General features: G+C 38.7%; 1 protein-coding gene across 5 annotated transcripts in view; it reads left to right on the top strand.

Moving 5' to 3' along the window:
• PROM1 (prominin 1) overlaps positions 1-21,671 on the top strand; it is a 151,661-nt gene that overhangs the window by 112,029 nt on the left and 17,961 nt on the right. For all 5 annotated transcript variants that reach the window (XM_027836693.1, XM_027836692.1, XM_027836689.1 and 2 more), the window contains exons 12-19: positions 2,358-2,510; positions 7,967-8,090; positions 9,089-9,192; positions 12,216-12,300; positions 15,120-15,266; positions 15,703-15,774; positions 19,545-19,637; positions 21,561-21,614. In XM_027836693.1, the coding sequence (XP_027692494.1) occupies positions 2,358-2,510; positions 7,967-8,090; positions 9,089-9,192; positions 12,216-12,300; positions 15,120-15,266; positions 15,703-15,774; positions 19,545-19,637; positions 21,561-21,614 (832 nt within the window). The remainder of the gene's footprint in view (positions 1-2,357; positions 2,511-7,966; positions 8,091-9,088; positions 9,193-12,215; positions 12,301-15,119; positions 15,267-15,702; positions 15,775-19,544; positions 19,638-21,560; positions 21,615-21,671) is intronic.

Raw genomic sequence — 21,671 nt, 5'->3', positions numbered from 1 at the left:
ACTACTACTACTACTACCACCACTACTGTTACTACTACTACTACTACTACTACTACTACTGTTAGTACTACTACTCCATTATCATCATTATTATTATTGTAGGAAAATTATAGAGGTTCAGTGAATTTGTGACTTAACTGTGGTCACATAGTTATGAGCCCATATATATTCCTGCCTCCAGATGCTCTACTGCGCTCTAAAGAAGTGGTTCAGTGAGACATTTTGTCAGGCAGTATGGAGTTAAAGTGATTTCATTTGTTTTATTTTGTTGTTTTCCAATATTTGATTGCATATCTCCCATTCTTGAAGGCTCCTCAGCTGCTGGGACAGACTGTTAGAGCTTGTGGGCATGCCAGTTAAAACTAATTGAACATCCATTATTCTGGAATGCCTGGGCAAACTGACAGCATCTCTGTAAAATGGAGATTGACATCCTTTGAGCACCTGATTTAGGATGCTTGTAACATTTCTAAATATTTAATGCATCTGGGTATTTTTTTCCAGCCTAGAGAGTGGAATAATGCTCCTGAAGCAGTATTCCTAAAATATCAGTCTATTGTTGGAAAAGACTTTGTGAAGAAGCCCAACACTCCAGAAAAGCTCCTTCTTTTGTTTTCTTTCCCACTGCCATTCCTCTTGTCCTAGTTCAGACCCTCATGATCTCACAGCTCCATCATTACAAATCTCCTCAACAGGTTTCCCAATCTTTCTATTCTTCAGAGAATCAAAGAATTGGGGAGCTGAAAGGGACCTTAGCGGCCTTCTAGCCCGATCCACAGAGAAGAGAATTCCTACTGTTTTTTGATTCTTTCTTCACTTCTCTTCATGTAAATAAATAAACTTTGAGAAGACTTGACAAGCCTCATAGAAATGTTTATTAATAGTCTCCAAAGAGAGCTTATTTAAGTATTGCTTAAGTAGAAAGCAGTAGTAGAGAGAACATTGGGATTGGAGTCACAAGTCCTAGGTTCAAGTTCTTGATCTTATACTGAGGTGGCTAAGTTATTTGACCTCTCTAAGCTTTGGATGGCAACAGTAATACTGTCACTACCAACCACTCAGTTGTCATGTCTCCCTGGTAAGACCGAGCTCCTTAAGGGTTTCTGGTGGTTGTTGTTGTTGAGTTGTTTCAATAGTGTTGGGCTCTTTGTGACCCCATTTGAAGTTTTCTTGGCAAAGAAACTGGAGTGGTTTGTCATTTCCTTCTCCAGATTATTTTATAGATGAGGAAACTGAAGCAAACAGCATTTAAGTGACTTGCACAGGTCACAAATTTAGTAAGTGTCTGGGGCCAGATTTGAACTCAGCTCTTCCTGACTCCAGACCCAGCATTCTATTCACTGCACTACTTTGAAAGTAAGGAACTATTTTTGCCTTGCTTTGTATCCCCAGTGCTTAGCAAAGTGCCTGGCTCATAATAAGCCTTTAATGAGTACTCAATCAATTGAGAAGGTAGACTTTAGTTCAAGATCTGCCACCGCCACCTTGGCTCTGTGTCTCTGGACAATTCACTTGACCCTCAGTGATAAATAAGCTGGGGGACAGTTGCTGATTTGCAACGGTGGATGTCTCTTCCTCCTCACCAGAAACCTCCTATACTTACTCACAGGTCTAGACAAAAATCAAGTTGCATATAAAATGTGTATGGTAGTTACTAACCCATTCCCTTCTAACCCACCACTCTCTTTGGGAAGACACTCTCAAAACCAGCGAGTATTTCTGGTCCTTACCCTAGGCCCTGTTTATAGGATCTCTATCTATCCCATCCAATTTGAGTCAATAAACACGTATTAAATACCTTCTATGTCTAAGGCCCTAGATATTCAAAGGTAAAAATAAAAAAGCCCCTGTTCTCAAAGTGCTTACATACTCTATTGGGGGAATACCGTATATATACAGATAAGTAATTTTGGGGGGTGTGGTGAGGTAATAGGGGTTAAGCAACTCACCCAGGGTCACACAGCTAGTAAGTATCAGGTGTCTGAGGCCAGATTTGAACTCAGGTTCTCCTGACTTTAGGGACGGTGCTCTATCTACTGTGCCATTTACCTGCCTCCAGATTAGTAATTTCAAAGAGGTCAGTACAAAGTAATCTTGGGAAGATGAATACTAACAATTGAGCAATCAGAAAGAACACTTGTAGGATGTGGTATCAGACCTCTATTTTGAGGAGTTGAGATTTTATTAGACATGGTTGAGGAAAGAAGTGCATTTTAATATAGGTGTCATCTGTGGCAGTTTTGACTAAAGGTAGAGTTTTATTAAGATTATTTGGTCTCTCCCATTGAAGTTTCTTGTATTTGTTCCATAATGAACAAATGTTATGTTATGCACGTGTTAATTGTCATTTTCATCAGATGGCTGTCTTGTTTAATTGCCTGCTGTTTGCTGATCCTGATTCTGGTCTTTTACTACCTGGGATTATTGTGTGGTGCCTGTGGTTATAACAAACACAAGACTCCAACCAACCGTGGCTGTGTGTCAAACACTGGAGGCAATTTTCTCATGGCGTGAGTACTTCCTTTCTTTGGAACACATTCGATGGAAATGTTCCAGAGCTCCAGGTTGGAGAATGGAGAGTGGGATGATCCCATGGATGGATCTTAACAATTTAAAGAAACCAAAGACCCAGCACTGTGGGTACTCTTAAGTTATGTGCAGCTTTTCATGTGTGATTTCTTTTGTTTAGGTACCTTGCCAATGGGTAAAAGTATAAGTGAGTATGTAAGCAAGTGATCTCCAAGTTGGGTGCATGTACCCTGTGGAGGAAAGGGTGATTGAGACGATTCTTTCAATTGTGGAAAGAAAATAGTAGAAATTCTATTTACATTTATTTTAGCTAAAATAAGGAAGATGTTAAACTTTAAATATTTGGTGTAGAAATTGAGGTACCCGCACTGGGTCTGTATGTCAGACAACCACATGTCACAGATAATCCTTAGAATATCCTAAAGGGATAGTGGGAGCGCTACAAAGTGGAGAGGTTGACCGTGGCACCCTTACTCATTCATCTACTTTCAGTATATTGTAGTTTATGGGGCTTGGTGAATTAGATTTATGGATCACATTATAAGTTGGAGACAATTTTCTAACATGTTTAAGAATCTTCCCAATGAATAGTTTTAGGATTTTGAACTCATTTGTTACAAATGTAAAAATGCAAGAACATTAAGGTAGACAAATTCAGTAGCTGACTTTTGATGAAGAATCTTTGCATACTTGGTGGATGGGATTGAAATTGTCATAATTCAGTGAGCTCGGCCAAAGATTCAGTTCTTTGATTTGAAGCGCACTCTTGCGTCTTTGACCTCTTGTTCAGGAGATGGGTAACACGTTTCATTCTCAGTCCTTCTGTAATTGTAGTTGGTCATTACACTGATAAGAGTTGCTAATTTTTTCAAAGTTGTTTGCCTTTCCCATTTTGCTATCATCATATAAACTGTTGTCCTGGTTCTGTTCACTTCAGGTGGTATCAATGATAATACAAATCTCAGGTTTCTCTGAAGCCATCCCTTTCCTTATTTCTTACTACATTATTGTATTCCATCACATTTATATGCCATAATTCTCCAGTCAAATTCCCATTCTTTGCTACCTCAAAAAGAATTGTAAATATGTTTATACATCCTTAGAGTTTGTTTCCTTAGGATTGATACTTTTCCTCACTTTCCCCTTTCCCTCCTGTTTCTCTGAGTGAAATGTATTTCTGTACCCGTGTGTGTGTGTGTGTGTGTGTGTGTGTGTGTGTGTGTGTGTGTGCGCTTCCTTCTTTTGACCAGTTCAGATGACAGCCAGGATCCCTCCATCCCTTGCTCTTTGTATAGCTGTCTGCATGCACACCCTGATTATGAGATAATTTTCCATAACCTTCCTTCCCTCCTGCTCCAAGGTATTCCTTTCCCCTTCACTTTCCATTCTTAGAATCATCAAGACATAACAGAAATCCTCCCAAGCCTTATCTGATTGGGACTCCTTTTGTGACCCCTGATGAGGTTAGAGGTCAGAGGGAGCAAATGTTATCATCTCCCCATATTTGAATGTAAGCCGTTTATCCTTGTATGATCCTTTATTCTTGTTCATTTGTGTTTGCCTTTTTATGTTCCTCTTGACCCCTTTGTCTGAATTTCAAAGTTTCGGTGCAGCTGTGGTCTTTGCATCTGGAATACTTGGAAGTCCTCTATTTCATTAAATTCATTCATTCTTCTATTTCATTAAAGTTTCATTCTGCTTGTAGCATTATACTCAGTTTTGCGGGGGTTAGTTATTCATTGCTGTTACCCAATATCCTTTGTCTTCTGGGATATGGTATTCCAAATTCTTGACTTCTTTATAGTCGTGGTTGCTAAATCATGTGTGATCTTGACTGGATCCTTGGTATGTGAATTCCTTACTTCTGCCTGCCCACAGTAATTTTTTTTCCTTTTGCCCTGGAAACTCAGGATTTGGCTGGGAGTTTTCATTTTGGTGTTTCTTTCAAGAGGTGACCAGTAGATTCTTTTATATTTCTACTTTGCCCCCTGAGTTTTCTTTTAAGATTTCTTGAAATAGGATGTCAAAACTCTTTTTTTTTTTTGGTCATGGCTTTCAGACAGTACAATGATTCTTAATTTTTTCTCCTCAAACTGTTTTCCGGGTCTGTTGTTTTTACTAAGAGATACCTTACAATTACTTCCTTTTTTCTTTTCAGTCTTCTGACTTTGTTTTAATATTTCTTGACACCTCATGGAATCTTTGGTTTCTGTTTTTCCATTCTGATTCTCAAGGAGTTTGTTCCTTGGGCAGGGTTTTGAACTTATTGTGCCAAGTTGTTAATTCCTTTTCCAGTTCTTTCTTCTAGAGCCCATACTTCTTTTCTAATTTTTTCCTCAAATGCTCTCATTCCATTTATAAAGACATTTTTAACTCTTTAAAAACTCTTGCTTCATCTTTTCTAGGCATTCCAATTTAGTTTGTGACCAAGCTGTTTTTCTCTGAGGCAATGCTTATGGATGCTCTGAAGTCATTCTCTTTTTTTGGGTTTGTGTCTCAAGCTTCTTTGACACCATAGTAGTCTTTATAGTGTGGTTCTTTTTTGTTTCCTCATTCTTTCAGCCTCCTTCTTGACTTTGAACTTTATGTTAGGGCTGGGCTCAGCCACTCCTCTGGAGGGAAGGCTTGGACTAGTCCTATTGCTACTTTCTTGAGAATTATTGAATGAGGTTGAATGTTTGGATATTTCAGGATCTCAGGGATAGGCTAAGGACCTGCAATCTTTCATTGCTCCCAGAATGGTCTGATTGCTTCCCCCTTGATCTGTATTCTGCAAGTTCCTGATGTGGGTTTAGGTCTGAGCACAAGTAGCCTGTGCCTGGACTCTGCCTCAACATACAACTGGACAGATTCCTGCGCTGGTTATTCTTCTGCAGGCTAGGCTAGATGCTCGAAATTAAACTATACTCTGCACCTGAGGTGTGACCTATACTGCTGTCACTGCTGCCTTCTGAAATTCTTCTTTGCTTGGTGCATGGTAGAGGGCCGCCCCAGCCAGGACTTCTGCTCCCCTGCACAATGTCTCCTCAGTTCTTTCTGGATATATGACCCAGAACTCAGTGGTAGGTGACAAGTAGACAGTTCACACTTGGACCTCCTGTTACATGTTACAGAACCTTTCTGTGCGTATTAGAGTGTGCTGAGGTATGCTCCTGGCCCAATCCTGTCCCCAGTGTCTGATGATCTTATCTACTTATGCTGAGTTGGGCTAGACAAAAGACTATGGGACTTTTTCTGGTTTTCCCCATCACGAGTTGATCCGCTGCATTTTCTAGATCTGTTTTGAGGAGTCTTTTAAAAGGGGACTCACTACACTACTCCCTACCACTCTCCCTTCTTGGCTCCTTTTTAAATTTGACACCTGAGTAGCAAATGTACTGAGGTTGAGAGAGACTTGATTTAGAGGGACCATTCTGTTTGCTATTAGAATAATCTTGGTGTGAGGTGATGAGGACCTGCAGCAGGCTGGTGGCAGTGCCAAAAGAAGGAGAGAGTGGTAAATAAGATAGATGTAACAAGGGAAGAAATAACAGGACTTAGCAGTTGATTGGATATGGACAGTGAAAGAGATTAAGGAAAAATGAGAGTAACAGTAGAATCTTGCCTTATAAGCTGCCTGTGAACCAGACTTCTATCAGAGTCCAGCTGAGGAAGAAACTGGTCTTTCTTTGCCCCCCTAAACTGGAAATTGGGAGCAAGGTCATGTATTCATGCATTTAAACCTAAAATGTTAAATTCCCAAGGAAAAAGTCCACTTGTGTGCTGATTTGATTCCAAATTGAAACTTGATTTAGAGAGCTATTGATTGTGAGTTTGCTACTTAAAATGCCACCATGTTTGTACTCTCAATTCCCTTTACCCCCAAAGCAGCATTGGAATGAGCTACTCCATTTTGGTGGAGTGGCTTGAAGAGAGGAAATTAAGTTGCTGTGTAGTCACTTAGTGTATCTTTCATAAATTGTCTTAAACTCCCTCTCTTCCCCCACCCCCACCCCAGTGAAACTGCAGTTTAGGATGAATCCAAAGTGTAATTCTCAGGCCAGAAAACACCCCCACACCCAACACACCCCTCTTCTACTTAAATGCAGTATATTATTCCTGCAGTTTTTATAATAAATTCTATGATTGACAGAGAGAAAGGGATATGTTGAATCCCAGAATAGATGTGTGTTTTTATTAAGGTTTAATTCATTCATTGTCCATAATGAGTTTTAACCCCAAGTTTTTTCAAAGTTGACTTCAGGTGATCCCGAGTGTTTGGTGGTCTCGTGTCTTTCCTATTGGTTCCCTTAGCACTACTCCTACTTTCCCTCATTTTATAGAGATAGCACATCTCTTGTAGACATCTGGTAAATAGCCAGAGAATTGCAGGAGTGGAAAATATGGTAGGCACAGTCAGGATAATCAGACTAATTAGAATTGTTAGGAGAATGTGTTATTTCCTTTGGAAAATTGTTTAAATGATCTTGGAAGCCCAGAAGGAAGAAATGAATTTAGCTGTGACAACATTTAAGCTTCAGTTTCTTCTGTCTTTTAGAAGGGGAGGGAAGCAGGAGATGGTGATATGACTTCCCATGACATTAGCCTAGAGGGGTAGAGAAAGAATAAAAAAATACCTTTAAAAAAGAATCCGCCGCAGCTATAAACCTCTATGGTTAGTTGAGCCTAGTGAAAATGGCAAATTGTTGTTAATGATAAAAACATTGATGGCATATATGGACACAGAATTGGTTAGGGGATGGGGAGTAGAAAATAGAGTATTTCCTCCTCTAATCTGGACCACATTTTGATGCCATGTGGGTAAAAGAGGGGTGCCACTAAACCTGGAGGGAAATAATTCTCTATAGTGACCCACTTTAACCTCACTGGATTGTAAAGAACCTAATTTTACCATTGAAACAACTTCTCAGGTTGCTGATGGTCCCACCTTTATTCTCCTTCCTCCTCCTCAATCAATCCCTGGTTACTTTTGCTCTTCCAGTTGTCTCCTGCCAACTCCAGCCAACTCCATTGTTACCATTAGCCTCCAGGGCTAGTTTTCTGTCTGTACCTTAATAAGTGCTATGGTGTCCACAAATGAAACCCACAAAACCTTTTGTTTGTTTCTTTTTAATTAGACCTTTCTTGTTTGGAGTATCCTGTAGTTATCTGGAATATCATCTGATAACACTGATTCACATCTGCAGTATTAGGTCCATAATACCCTATTTGATAGAATGGGCATAAATTCACAAACCACATTTTAGGGCCATGCAGAGAACAAAGATAAGCTTGATTCCATTCAAAAGGATTCCTTTGATTCCTTAATAGTTTGGACTGACCTATAACCTATAAAAAGCTATAGGTTGTAGGTGATCATTTCCATATATTGTTTTCAAAGATAATAATACTTTGTGAGTCTTAATATATTGGATGATTTTTTTTCTTCCTTCTCCAGTGGAGTTGGATTCAGTTTCCTGTTTTCCTGGGCATTGATGATCATAGTGGTTTCCACATTTGTTTTGGGTGGAAATGTAGAAAAATTGGTCTGTGAACCCTTTAAAGACAAGACTATATTTCAGGTAAGGATATGGTTAACAGTGTTTTTGGTTTTATTTTTGTGTGTGTGCCTGTGTATTTTGATGTCATAATCTAAACTTTTAAATTTCTATAATTAGTGTGTGGCTTGGGAGTGAGGGGGAGAGGAGTTGGGGGACTTGAATAAAGAGGCAAAAACTATGGAGGAGAGGAGAGCAGAAGAGGATGTGATTAATCAAATGAATTGAGGGTCTTTGTATCAATAAGAAAAAGAAACAGTTCAGATTCTTGGCTGTAAATAAAGTAATCTGCATTTATTATTCAGGATAGTAGTTGCCCTTTAAAACAATGAACATTCTTTGTAGAGTCAGGCTATAAATAAAATTATATTTGAAGAAGTGTTTTGTGAAGCAGAGATCCAATGCCAAAGATCTTCAGCTATCAGAAGAGGCAGTATTGGAATGGAGTATTTATCCCCATTTGGTCTTAGACCTCTTTCTACAGAATCAGCTACTAAAGACCATTAAGGCAGCTGGTTGTAGTAAGGATATTTTAGTTATTCAGCTGTAACAATGGAAACTAGGTTCAGGCCACTATTTTGCCAAATCAAGTCCTTTTGGTTTTATAATTATAAACAAGCCAATTGTTCTCCCATGCCCCAGTCTTACTTTACTGAACAGAGCTAGCTTGGTATTGCGTTGCATATGCTACTCCATGGTAAAGCCATACGTTCAAAATCCATCCCATAGGGGAGGGGATGGAACATTGAATTTAAACTTGGGCTTGAATCCAAGCTTTGTTGGGTGTGACGATAGGTAAGATGCTTACCGCTTCTGAGCATCTTTTCTGGGTCTAAATCCTATGATCCATCTTCTGTCTTTTAACTGGAAAGCCAAGATTAGAATGGGAAAATTAAACTGTCTTCTAAATTCCTCATATATAAAGCAAGTGAAGAGGAAGGGGAAATGTTGAGATTATTTTTTACCAAATTAATGTAATTAATTACCTATATATTAATAATAAGAGGCCTTTTGGGTTCTAGGTTTTGGATACCCCTTATTTATTCAGTGAGCAGTGGAAAAACTACCTTTCGGGTCTCCTGTTTAAAAATCCTGATGTTAATCTCACCTTTGAGCAAGTTTACAGGTACAAAAATTGCCCAGTGAGGGCTTTAGTATGACATGGTGATGGTTTTGTTTGGTTCTAATTTTTCAACATGAGAGCATTGCCTTCGAAAGTCTTCACTGGTAGTTTCTTTATAATATCCTTCCATCTTCATGGTAATTTTAGTGGCTCTTCTGCAGTACCCCCCTGCAGCTCCATTTTGTCTTTTAGCATTGAAAAAGAACTGGGTTTGGCATCAAAAGATCTGAGTTTGAATCCCAGCTCTTCCATTTACCAACTATATGACTGTGGGCAAGTCATTTCATTTCTCTTAGCTTCCTCATCTGTAAAATGTGAATAATACATGTTTGTTCTGAAGAAAGTACATTGTAGACTGTAGAGTCATTTAAAAATATGAGGAGTCATTCATTACCCAGGGAACAGTATACAAGCATTCCTAGAGCTCTCTCCCGGGTCCTAACTGATAGATTGAAACCCACAATCTTGTATCTTATCCTTATATGATTAGTTTGCACATTGAAAATCATTTACCTTTTTTCTCCCTATTCACAAGGCCTTGCCAAACTCACCTACAACTTATCTTCATTGAATGGGCATTTAACAACCTGGAAATGTTTTAGCATCATCTGCAAACTGAGAAAATTCACTTAATGATCTATCTTGTAGCTCATACATTAAAATATTATATAAAGACAGTCAGCATTAATCTCAGAGGTATCCCACTATTTACTTTACTCAGAGAAGTTTCTGTTTATTACTTTTGTAAATTAATCACCATCAACAGATTCTAATAAGGAAAGAAATCAAATATGTAATCTTCAGATATGGATAGGTACTATACTTGTGATTTCATTGGTGAAACAACACGTGGATGAGGAAAATCTCTACCAGAGCAGGTTGGCACCTCTCTAAAATTAGTTTTAGAGAATTGCCTAGAGCACTGAGAGATCAACTGATTTGCCCCAGGTCACACAGTCAATTTGTGGCAGAATCCAAGTCTTCCAGAATCTGAATGCTGCTTTCTATCCATTAGTTCTTCTGTCTCTCTGGATAAAACTAAAATTCAAGTTACTAGGATACTCTCATTGTAGAAACTCTCAAGTGATACAGTCTGTATCTTACAGTGTCTAGCACATTGCAAGCACTACATAAATGGTGGTGGTGGTGCTGGTGCTGGTGCTGGTGCTGGTGATGGTGGTGATGGCAGAGGTGGTGGTGATGGTGGTGGTGGTGTCATCAGAGTTTTAGAAAATTGCCTGGGGAGCACTGAGAGGTTGTGTGACCTGTTCACAGTTGCATAGCTAGTATGTGGCAGAGTCAGGACTTGAATCCTTACCTTACTGACCTTAAGTCTGGCCCTCTATACAATTATACAACATAGCCCCCTAATCAAATAGCAAACCTGTTATCTAATATTCATTTTAACATAAAAAAGAATAATACTTTTGGAACCAGTCACCATTAGACTCAGCTCCCACCTGACTGAATTACATTATAATTATAATGATATATTATTATTACATGGTACTATGTACTTTTTACTTTCTTAAGTGCTGTCACATATGTAAACAGCCCCCAATTTATGAACAGGTGGTGTTGCAAAGGTTCATTTAATTGGAATTTGGAGTTAATTTTTCCCCAGAAGTAATGTTATCAATTGTTGTGAAGGTCCTCAGCTAACCCACACAAACTCATTTAACTCATAATTTACTCCAGTCCAGTAGATGTTTATTGTAAGTGTACTATACATAAGGATCCTGTATCAAAACTTATTACAAGTTTCAATTCAGAGTACCTGGAACATGTTCAATCTCCTGATAAGACATCAATGCAGGGAGTGGGAGCTCTCCCAGTCCACCAATACTTGTAGTATCAAGATTGGGACTTCGAGAAGAAGATATAAGGACATAGGTATAGATTTGTGACTGTGGGAAGGGGAAAGATGAGGGTAACACAACAGGGGAGAGTAATGTAGTTCCAGTGGGTGACTAGAGTAGGAAACTATAGCAGAGAAAATTTAGTGATTAGCCCAAGGTAACATAGCTAAACATTGTCCTTGATTTGGAAAGCTGATACTGACTTTATTTATGTCTGTCCCCTGGATATAATCAGTCCGTATAATTTAATTTTATCTGTAATTGCTCCAAATAAAACACAAAAGGAGGAGTAGAGGTGGAATGGGGGGAAATCAAGTTCTAAGGGAAGGTGGAGAGATGTCATTGGTAGGTACATAAGGTTTCAGTGGTACTGCCACCTTGTTGAAGTGGATTTTCCTTCCATCCATACAGATTTCAACTCATCCATGCCTTCTTATCCTTTGATTTTTTTTTTTGTCCATATTCTTCCATGCATCTAACACAGATTATCCAATGTGCTGGAGGCCTTTGGTAGATTGAGTATTGTCCTTGGACTTGGGAGAACCCCCTGAGTTCGATTCTTTCCTCAAATACTTACTAGTAGTGTCACTCTGGGCAAGTCTCGATTTCTTTTAGCTTCGGTTTGCTCATCTGTAAATTGAGGATAGTAATTGCACCAACCTCACAGGGTTGTTGTGGGGGGCAAATGAACTAGGGTATGCAAAGTGTTTTGCAAACCTCAAGGTGCTCCTCTCTTACCCTTCACTTTGGGTATATAATTCGCCTACTACCATTTCCAATCATACATTTCTTTGTTGCTTTAAATATTGTCTCTCATCCCATTCACTTTCCCTATAGAGTTATGGAGGTTTGCTTCCTAGGATATTTTTCTGTGGCCACTTAATGCTTATATAAAAGACCCCCCAAAAAAATCCAGGAGAGAGTATTTACTGAATGCATGGACATAATTCCAAAGCTTAGAAAGGGATCAGAGAGCCTTGGAAATAACTCATTACACTCTTGGTTCCCCTGGTGTATCTTCAGCATTGAGAACCTCTTCGCCCTTCTCAGATTAAAAAAAAAAAACAACAGAAATTTCAGATAACTTTCTTCATAATCATCAGCAAAGAACATAGATAGCACCAGCTCGGCCTTTCTGAATATGATTGATGTGTTTATTTCCCATAGTGACTGCAAGAAAAATAAAGGCATTTATACCTCTCTGCAGCTTGATAAATTCTACAATATCAGCAAATTTCTGACCATTAGTCAGGTAAGTCAATAGAACTCGGTATGTAATGGACATATTATTCCATGTAACAAAGTTATCTCTCATGCTGCAGAGCTTGCTTTGTGGGTTTACCAGTAATAAATGGTCTTAATGTGGTTTGTTCAAGTCAGAGCTTCCTGGGGAAGGCTGTATGTTCCTCCACAGTGGAGTCTCCTGGCACGCGGCGCCTCCTTCCCCATGTTTGAGAGACGAATTATGTAATGGGTTGTTTGTCCTTTTGAAAGTGATGTTGTCAACAAAGGGCCAGAATTCTTCTCCTGGGCTTGGTTAGAGTCAGGAAGACCTTGTTCAGATAACCATCTCAGTCACTGTCCAGCTGTATGATCTTGGACAAGACTTTTAATACATCTAAACCTCAGTTTTATAATCTGTAAAATCAGGGTAATCATGTCTGTAGTACTTACATCATCAGGTTGTTGTGAGGCTCAAATAAGGAAGCATATTGCTTTGCAAACTTTAAAGCACTAGGTATGTGTGACCCTGGGCAAGTCACTTAACCCCAATTGCCTAAAAACTAAAAAAAATGAAATGAAAAAGAAGTATATAAACATCTGTTAGTCTTATTAAAGCCCCAGTTTCTTCAGTGATAGGGGATTGGGTATTTCAGTTGCCCATTTTTGAAAGGCAACATGATCTAGTAGAAAAATCCTGGTGATAAGATTAGAAGACCCAGATTTGAATCCTAGTTCTACGACTTATGCATTGTGAGACCTCAGCAAATCACCTGAACTTTCTGGTCCTCAGTTTCCCTATATATAAAATGAGAATGATAATTCCTGTAGTACCTGCCTTGCAAGTTGGTATAAAGTAACAGATGAAAAGTACTTTGTAGATTTTAAAGTTCTATTTTGCTGTCAGCTATTAATATTATTACTATAAGCCCCCCATGATGACTTTACTAGTGATTCGGATTGAGTATGTCATTCCAAATGCAGTCAGATCACTCTTTATCATCTGACCTGTATCCTCTGCCCCACCCTACCTCCAGACCTGTGCTCATGCCTTGCACTCATTCAAATCTTTCCTGTTTTTCAAGGCATGACTCAAGGTCGCTCAAGGAGACAGCATAGTAGATTAGAAAGATCCCTCAATTTAGAGTCCATGGCCAGTGGCTCTTCCACTGATTGACCTTGGGCAAGTCCCTTAACTTTCCTGACCTCTCAAAATAAGTTTCCTTATTTTGAAATGCTCTCCCTGTCCTCCAAAATCTTAGGATATTGATGTTTTTAAACTATTTCACTTAATTTTGTAATACGGGGTCCCCAAAGTCTTGGTGCGGTTTGAAACTTTAATAGCTAAGGTGCAGAAGCTTGTGATGTAGTGGGTGTAGTTATTGGGGGGCCTTGGAAAAAGCTCATCACTCACTTGACCTTTTGACCTTTAAGGTTTTATGGTTTAATAATTAGCTTAAAAACTTCAAAACCTTTTGGGACATTGTATACAACATTGTCTTATTTTCCTGTTGTTTTCTCGATCCAGTCCCCAACTATGTGACTTCTTTAGGGCAGGACCCATGCTTTTATACCCCCAAAAGGTTCTGGGCATAATAATAGGCACTGACTAAATCCTTTTTGCTTGGTTGTCTGGTTGCTTGATTTGGGCTGCCATGATGGAGACTCCACCAGGAAGGCATAATTCAGTCATCATTTTGATGAAACCATTCAAAGTACAGTCTTAGCCCGTGCTGACATGTTTAAAGTTCGGTGTCATGAAGCCCTTTGGCAGTCTGGTGAAGCCACTGGAACCTTTCTTAGAATCATGGTATTAAAGGCATACAATAAAATACAGAGGATTATAAAGGAAACCAATTATATTGAAAAGCAATGAACAAAACTTTTTTTTTTAAGTTTACAGACTGGAGGTTAAGAATTCCTATTCTTGGGGACAGCTAGGTGGTACAGTAGATAGAGCACCAGCCTTGGAGTCAGGAGGTCCTGAGTTCAAATCCAGCCTCAGACACTTACTAGCTGTGTGACCTTGGGCAAGTCACTTAACCCTATTACCTAGCCAAAAAAAAAGAAGAAGAAGAAAAAGAATCCCTATTCTTCAGTGAAGTACTAGTCAAGTAGGGAGTAAATACTCCCTGCTAAACACATAGGTTGTTTGCTTTCCCCCATCCTGCCAGTTTTTATTGCTTATTCTCTTTCCTCTCTCTGCCTCCCCATTTCCCACCTTCTCTCTCCCTTCCTCTCTCTTTCACCTTCTCTCCTGCTCTCCTCCTCTTTCTTCTTCCCTCCTTTTCTTTCTCCTTCCTCCTTCTCTCCTTCTTTTCCCTCCCCCTCTCTCCCTTCTTCCTTCTTCCTTTCCCACCTTTTTCACTCCCTCCTTCCCCCGATACCTTATCTGTACATATCTGTATTTGTGTTATCCCCTCGACCTAAGTCTAATATAAGCTTCTTGAGGACAGTATCATAAGACCGTAGATTTAGAATTGGAAGAGACCTTAGAAGTTATCTAGTCCAGCTCACCCTCCATTTATAGATGAGGAAACTGAGGCTCAGAGAGGTTAAGTAATTTGTCCAAGGTCTCACAGATAATAATCAGCAGAACCAGGGTTCGAACCCAAGTCATCTTACTCCAAATTCAGCACTCTAACCACTATACTGTGCTACCTTTTGATTTTGTGTTTGTGTTCCCAGTTCTTGTCTCGAAGCCTTGCACATAGGAGATTTTTAAATAAATGTATGTTGAAATCAATTTTAATGACGCTATTTTCTTTTCGCTTAAAGAATTCAGTTACACATCTCTGCAGAATAAATTCATTTCTACTTTCCATGTTTGTTTTTAATTTTTTAATACAGTATACCCAGGATCTAACAGTTCAATTTGAAAGTATTAAAATAAACCTTAGCAACGTAGTTTTACTGGATGAAGTGGGAAAAGAGAACCTTTTGAATTTCAGTTTCTCAGGAATAGATGGAATTGATTTTGCAGCTTATTTGGCTGAGGTAAGATTTCTATATTCTTGAATCTATTATTTAGGGAAAATTAAAGCTTTGAAAATATTTATGCCTTTTACAAATGATATGGATTCTGTCACCTGTAACAACACCTGAGCCTAGGATTTGGCATCTGGAGATCCAGCTTTGAATCCTAGTTCTGAGGTTTGCCATTTCGGTGACTAGGAAGAAGTCACTTAACTTCTCTAAATGTGTGTTTCCTGTTTGTAAAATGGAGGTAACACATACAGTGGAGTGTAAGCTCCTTGATGGCCAATAGCCAAAACTGTTTAGTTTTTGTATTTGTTTTATATCATCAGTGCTTATCACAATGCCTAGCTCACAGTAAGTGCTTAATGAGTACTTTTTTGTTCACTCATTCATTTGTTGGGTTAAATACTTGTACTGCCTATCTCACCTGAAACTCTTGACATCCTTTTTTTAGGTCAATAAGAGTATAACAAAAGTGGATCTATTATCATTTGCCAATGATTTAGAAGCAAGAGCAGAACAGTTGGTAAGTTTAAATTATATATTTGAATGATATGTTGTTGACAGCTGTTAGGAAATAATGTGTGTAGTTTGCTTGGCAGACATTAAAGTGCTACATAAATGTGAATCATTTTTATTATTCTCATTGTATGTATAAATATTCTTGGGCACTGGTAGCAAGGGCTCCCACTTCTCCCATTAAGGGACCTTGGCTTGAGAATCACATGGATCAGGTCCAGTCTTAAAGGAACTTGACTTTTAAAAGGGGGATGTCAAGCTTTTCTTGAATTGTCCACCATATTGTGTCCCCACTCTAGAGCAGAACTTTGGGGAAATCTCTTACATGAAGTTTAGGAATGGCTCGAGTCTGGGGTTTCGCTAGAAGGGATTAATATGGTACATTCTAGAAGGAAACTCAGTATACAAAGTAGATCAGGCTTAGGACAGATCTATATTTCTTCTACTACCCCCCCAAAAAAGAAATGCTAAAAATAAAAATGACTCATAACTACGCATTGACATACAGTCTTCAACACAAAACTTCAAGCATTCATGTGATTTTTATTAGTAACCTCATTTTCACTTTGGCATTGGCAACCACACACATTTGCAGCTATGTGCAGTAAAGAAAAAAATGAGACGCCTAATGTGTACAATGTCGCGTCAGTGTTGTGGAGTGGCTGGTATCTTATTAGGCACTTCAGTGGTCTTATTCCCCCCTTTTGTTGTAAAGAGCTCCATGTGCATACATTTTCATTGTTTGCCTTTAAAACTTAAGTTTTGTGTTACCATTATGCCCCCAAAGTGTAGTGCAAGTCCTTTGGCTCTAAGCCCAAGTATGCAAAGTCAGTGACGTAGCTTAGTGAGAAAACGAAGGTGTTAGATAAATTTAATGCCAGAATGTCTGCAGCACAGAATTAATTTTTTGTTATAAAGAATTGTACGCAAATGAGTGTATTTTCAACAATTTCTAGCAAAAGACTAGTTTTTGGTTGTCAGGGGAACCTAACTTCCTATTTCCTGTAGGTTCAATTTATTAGCATTCATGTTTTTAACATTTTCTAGGAACGTTACCCTCACAAAAGTTAAAGATTTACTGTATTTAAATTATGATACAATAAATTAAAAATAAATAAATAAATAGCATGTTGTAGTACTTTGAGACTTGCAAAACACTTTACAAATGTTCTCTCTTTATCCTCACAACAACCCTGAGAATTACGTACTATTATTGTCTCTGTTTTACAAATGATAAAACTGAATCAATCAGTGGTTAAGTGACTTAACCAGCATCACATAGTTAGCAAGTTTCTGAGACTATATATTAACTCACTTATTTCTTTCAATTAATTTTTAGTCTGTCTTTCCATGGACCTGTATTACATGTAATTTTTCTTGCATCATAATCTGAAAAGGATGCATTTAATATTTCTAGATTTCTGCATTGGACTGTGAATGTTTTATGCCCTAGTACATGGTCAGTTTTCGTGTACATGCCATGTACTGCTGAGAAAAAGGTGTATTCCTTTATCCTCTATTCCCATTCAATTTTCCCCAGAGGTCTACCATATCTAACTTTTCTAAACTTCTGTTCCCCTCCTTAATTCTATTCCCCTTTTTTCTTGTTTATTTTGTCATTAGATTTATCTAGTTCTAAGAGGGGGAGGTTTTGCTGTCTATTTCTTTCTGTAATTCACTTAACTTATCCTCTAAGAATTTGGGTGCTATGCCACTTGGTGCATATATTAACTCAGTTATTTCTGAATCCAGATCCAACATTCTATTCACCTTGCCACCTACTGAGATTGATCCTTAAAACACCAAAATGTGAAGCACTGTGTAGGACTATTGAATAAACATTTAACCCTTACCTTTGTCCTTTACTGTCTAAGAAACTCTTTTGAGATACATATCTTCACATGAGCTCAGTCATGAGTTGGTCTCCTACTTTTTGGGGGGGGGCTAGGCAGCGGGGTTCAGTGACTTGCCCAAGGTCATACAGCTAGTAAGTCTTAAGTGTCTGAGATCAAATTTGAACTCAGGTCCTCCTGACTCCAGGGCTGGTGCTCTATCCACTGCGCCACCTAGCTGCCCCTTTGGTCTCCTACTCTTGATGGTAGTCATTTTCTCCTTTGAGAAATTGTTTTGGAGATCACCTCCTACCAGAAAAACAGTACCTAGACCCAGAAGTTCCTCGCCTCTTTAATTCATGAGTTTGCTGCCAACATTAGGAACATCTATCTCAGGTTTTCTGTTGAGTCACCTGTGCTTAAGGAAAGAAACACGGAGCAAAAGAGGCAAAAAAAGATTTAAGATTTTTTCTCAGACTCATCTGGATAAACATGCCTCACTGCCACATGCAAGTAACCGTCCTTGCTGCTAGGAGAGAAGGGGAGAGAAATCCTTCTTTGGGAAGTCTAAGGAAGGTTGTTAAAAATCCAGAGCCATGCATTCTTAAGAGAGGGTAAAGAACCTATTTTCATTTTTACCTTTATAGTTCAAGTTTTGTGTTATAATCATGCCCCCAAGTCATAGTGCAGGTCTTTTGGGCTCTAAACCCAAGTATGCCAAGTTAATGATGCATCTTAGTGAGAAAATAAAGACCTTAGTTAAACTTCATTTCATAATGTCTGAAGCTACAGAATTAATGTCCAGGTGCTGGTTTCCTGGCAGGGGGTCATCTCCAAAACAATTAATGGACAGTTCACTGAGCCAAAGTCTTTTCCTATCACAGGGCATAAGGGGAACCAACCAGAAGCCTCAGGTTACACATACCCTTTATCAGGGGTAAACCAGGGTGGGCACATCAGGTCCTTTCCAATGCATGCTTCATGGGACGGCAGGTGTTATCTGTGCCATTCTAAGGAATGTTACTAACAAATTCCTGCATCTGAAAGGTATCCATTAGGAAAACAGACCCTTTCTGCATAATCCACATTTCTAACAATAAGTTTCATAAGGCTTCCTGGTTCTTTTTTTTAAAATAATTTAATTCATTAATTTTGATTCTACAAAGAAGGAAATAAGTATTGTTACTTCATTCATGTCTGCCCTGTTGGGGGAAGGCAGTGTGGTGTAGTAGAAGAGGCCCTGAACTTAGTCTGGAGGCTCAAGTTTGAATCCTAGCTTTCTACTTCCTAATTCTGTGGCTCTGGCGAAAGGTGTTTGGTTAATGTCTCCAAATCTCAGTTCTCTCATTTGTATAAATGGAGATAGTAATACTTGGTCCTCCCTGTCACCCAGAGTTGTAGTTGAGGAAAGAGCTTTGCAGAACCTTAAAGCTCCAGATAAAAGAGAGTTATTATTATAACCACATCCTAAGTCACGCTGTGTGTATTTCAGCCAACCAAAAACAACTCTTCAGGCAAGGCAGGGAAAGGGACTTTGCTTTAATCCTTCTCAAAACGTTGAAGCACTTATCATGAGTTCTCATGCTGAGGGCATGAGAGAATGTTCAGGGCTTAAGAATTTTAAACTTTGCTCTCTGTATTATATAGAGTACAGTGACTTTAAGTGGAGATATTCATCAAGCACCCTCAAGCTTGGGTTTTGTCTACTGGGCTGTTATTCTTCCTTTCCTTTACCCATTCCCTTGCTTATCAGAAAAGCAAATGAATCAGAAAAGCTTAAAAACCAGTCTCCAAAGGTATCCATCTATACTCCCTGCTGCTCCCTTTAAAAGGAGAGATGCATGTCTGTCCCATGCTCCTGGATTAGTTCATGTTACTAGTGTTATTTTTCCAGGGGAAGCCTGAAGTGCCTACTGATCTTGCATTATTTTTACTGTATTTCTAGCCCAAAGGAGCTTTGGAAAATGCCCTGAAAGGGCATGCAAGCAATATTCGAATGATCCATCGTCAACGTGTGATCCCTATGGAGCAGGAAATGGTAAACGTTATTTAATAAATAAGTACCCAAGACATAACTCACTGTCACTTTTTTTCCTACCAAAATCTATTCATAAAATCATCTCTAGTTTAGAGGAATGAATGGCATGTTGCCATTTCACATACGTTAAGCTAGGTTTTAGTGTTGCTCCTATTAAGAAGAACTTGACTGCTGTACTCCAGTGTCTGCAAAATGGTAAGACAAAACAAAATGTCTTATCACTTTACCAGTCTTGCTTGCTGGTTTCTACTTTTGCTTTTTTAGTCTAAGTGTTTGAGTTCATCTTAATGTGAGTGGGATGCAGCCTTTAAAAATGTCACTGATATAAAAATGCCTTTTAGGACATCTCTATGCTTATATTTCTTTTCAAATTGGCCCTTACTTATTTTCCAATTCTTTCTCTCCTAACTGACTGTCAAGAAATATGTTAAAGCCAGGGTAAGTGCCTTATTTTTATACAGTAGATAACCTTGTGAGTCATTATTGTCTTTCTGCTTTGTTTTTTCTCCTCTCCTCTGTTTTCGATTCTCCCTTTGTCCTTCCTAGTCATTGTTTTCTCTCTTCTTCCCCCTTAATAAAATTGAATATATGTTGTGTGCATGTTATGATATGCTTAGGTAAACTGGATCTTTCGCAAATAGACATGATCATTATCATCAAGCATTTATCAAGAACTTACTAGGTGCCAGGCATTGTGCTAAGCCCTAAGGATACAAAGAAAGGCAAAAACAGCCCCTGCCCACAAGGAGCTCCCATTCTATTGGAGGAGACAACCTGTGAACAACAATGAACCAGCAAGATTATATTTATATATAAGACAGAGACAGAGAGAGAGACAGAAACAGAGACAGAGAGAGGAACTGGATAGCAGTCCCAAGAGGGAAGACACTAACATTGTCAAAAGTGGGGGAGAGCAGCGAAAAGCTCTCTTGCAAAAGGTGAGAGCTTGTGACAGGGAGCTTTAGAAAATCATTTTGTCTAGTGAGTGGAGGATTGACTAGAAGGTGAGAGCTTGAGGCAGGGAGACCAACCAGCCCAGGCCTAGCCATGATTTCTCTGAACCATGTTGCCATGTTGTAAGTAAGTTCTCTGTGGTCAGGGGTTGGTTTTTGTTTTGTCTTGTGGTTCCCCAACAGCCTAACACACTGCCTTGCACACTGCAGGTACTTATTTAAATTTTGTAGGATTCTTTTTGATGAAAAGGACTGAGGAATACTTAAGGGGAGGGGAAGAGAGGGATCAGAAGGGAGTTGGAGATGGGTGTTGTCACTATCTTCAGTTATTTGCAGGTTTTTCTTGTAGGACCAAGTGTAAGCCCAAGGAACAGAACTAGGAGTAATGGATGGATGTTATAGGAAGGCCTATTTTGAATAAGAACTTCATATTAATTAGAGTAGTCCCAAAATGAGCTGCCATTTAAAATAGTGAGCTCCCCGTCCTTGCATTCCTGTTACTAGTATACTGTTTTTTAAATGCTAATAAGTTGAGTTTTAAGAAAAAAAATTTAAGTTGATTTTTATTTACTATCCTGAAATTTAAAAAAAAAATCCTCTCATGTTCCTTAGCCAATTTTCTCTCTCCCTTTACTTTTTTTCTTTCCAGTTCCCACAGAAATCAGTAACTACTAATCAACTATTCATAAGTTACTATTATTTTTCATTCTAATATATTGCCATTTCATGCATCTGGGAATATTTGAATGCTTATTTTTTTCATGTTCTAATATTTCTTGGATTAGAAAGAATTTTGTAAGGTCATTCACTTCTGCTATCAGTATCTAGCAGTTTTCATAAAATGAGGCTCTTCTGCCACTGTTAGGCCTGTTGAGATTATTGCCAGACCAGAATAGTGATGGACTGATAGCTGAAGGATCTTGCTGTCTCCTATAATGATGTGGAAATATGATTTTTGCTTATTTCCCAGAGCACTTTAAATCAAAGTATCAGGTTACTACAAAAGACAGCAACTGAACTTACGGTAAGTTTTTATTGTTTATTTTTTCCTCTGGGGAGGTCCTTATATTTTAAAATGCCC

Source organism: Vombatus ursinus, unplaced genomic scaffold (assembly GCF_900497805.2).
Source record: "Vombatus ursinus unplaced genomic scaffold, bare-nosed wombat genome assembly UNPS02014818.1, whole genome shotgun sequence".
Classification (NCBI taxonomy): domain Eukaryota; kingdom Metazoa; phylum Chordata; class Mammalia; order Diprotodontia; family Vombatidae; genus Vombatus; species Vombatus ursinus.
Note: the sequence above shows the minus strand (reverse complement) of the source record. Positions and strands in the feature narration are given on the sequence as shown.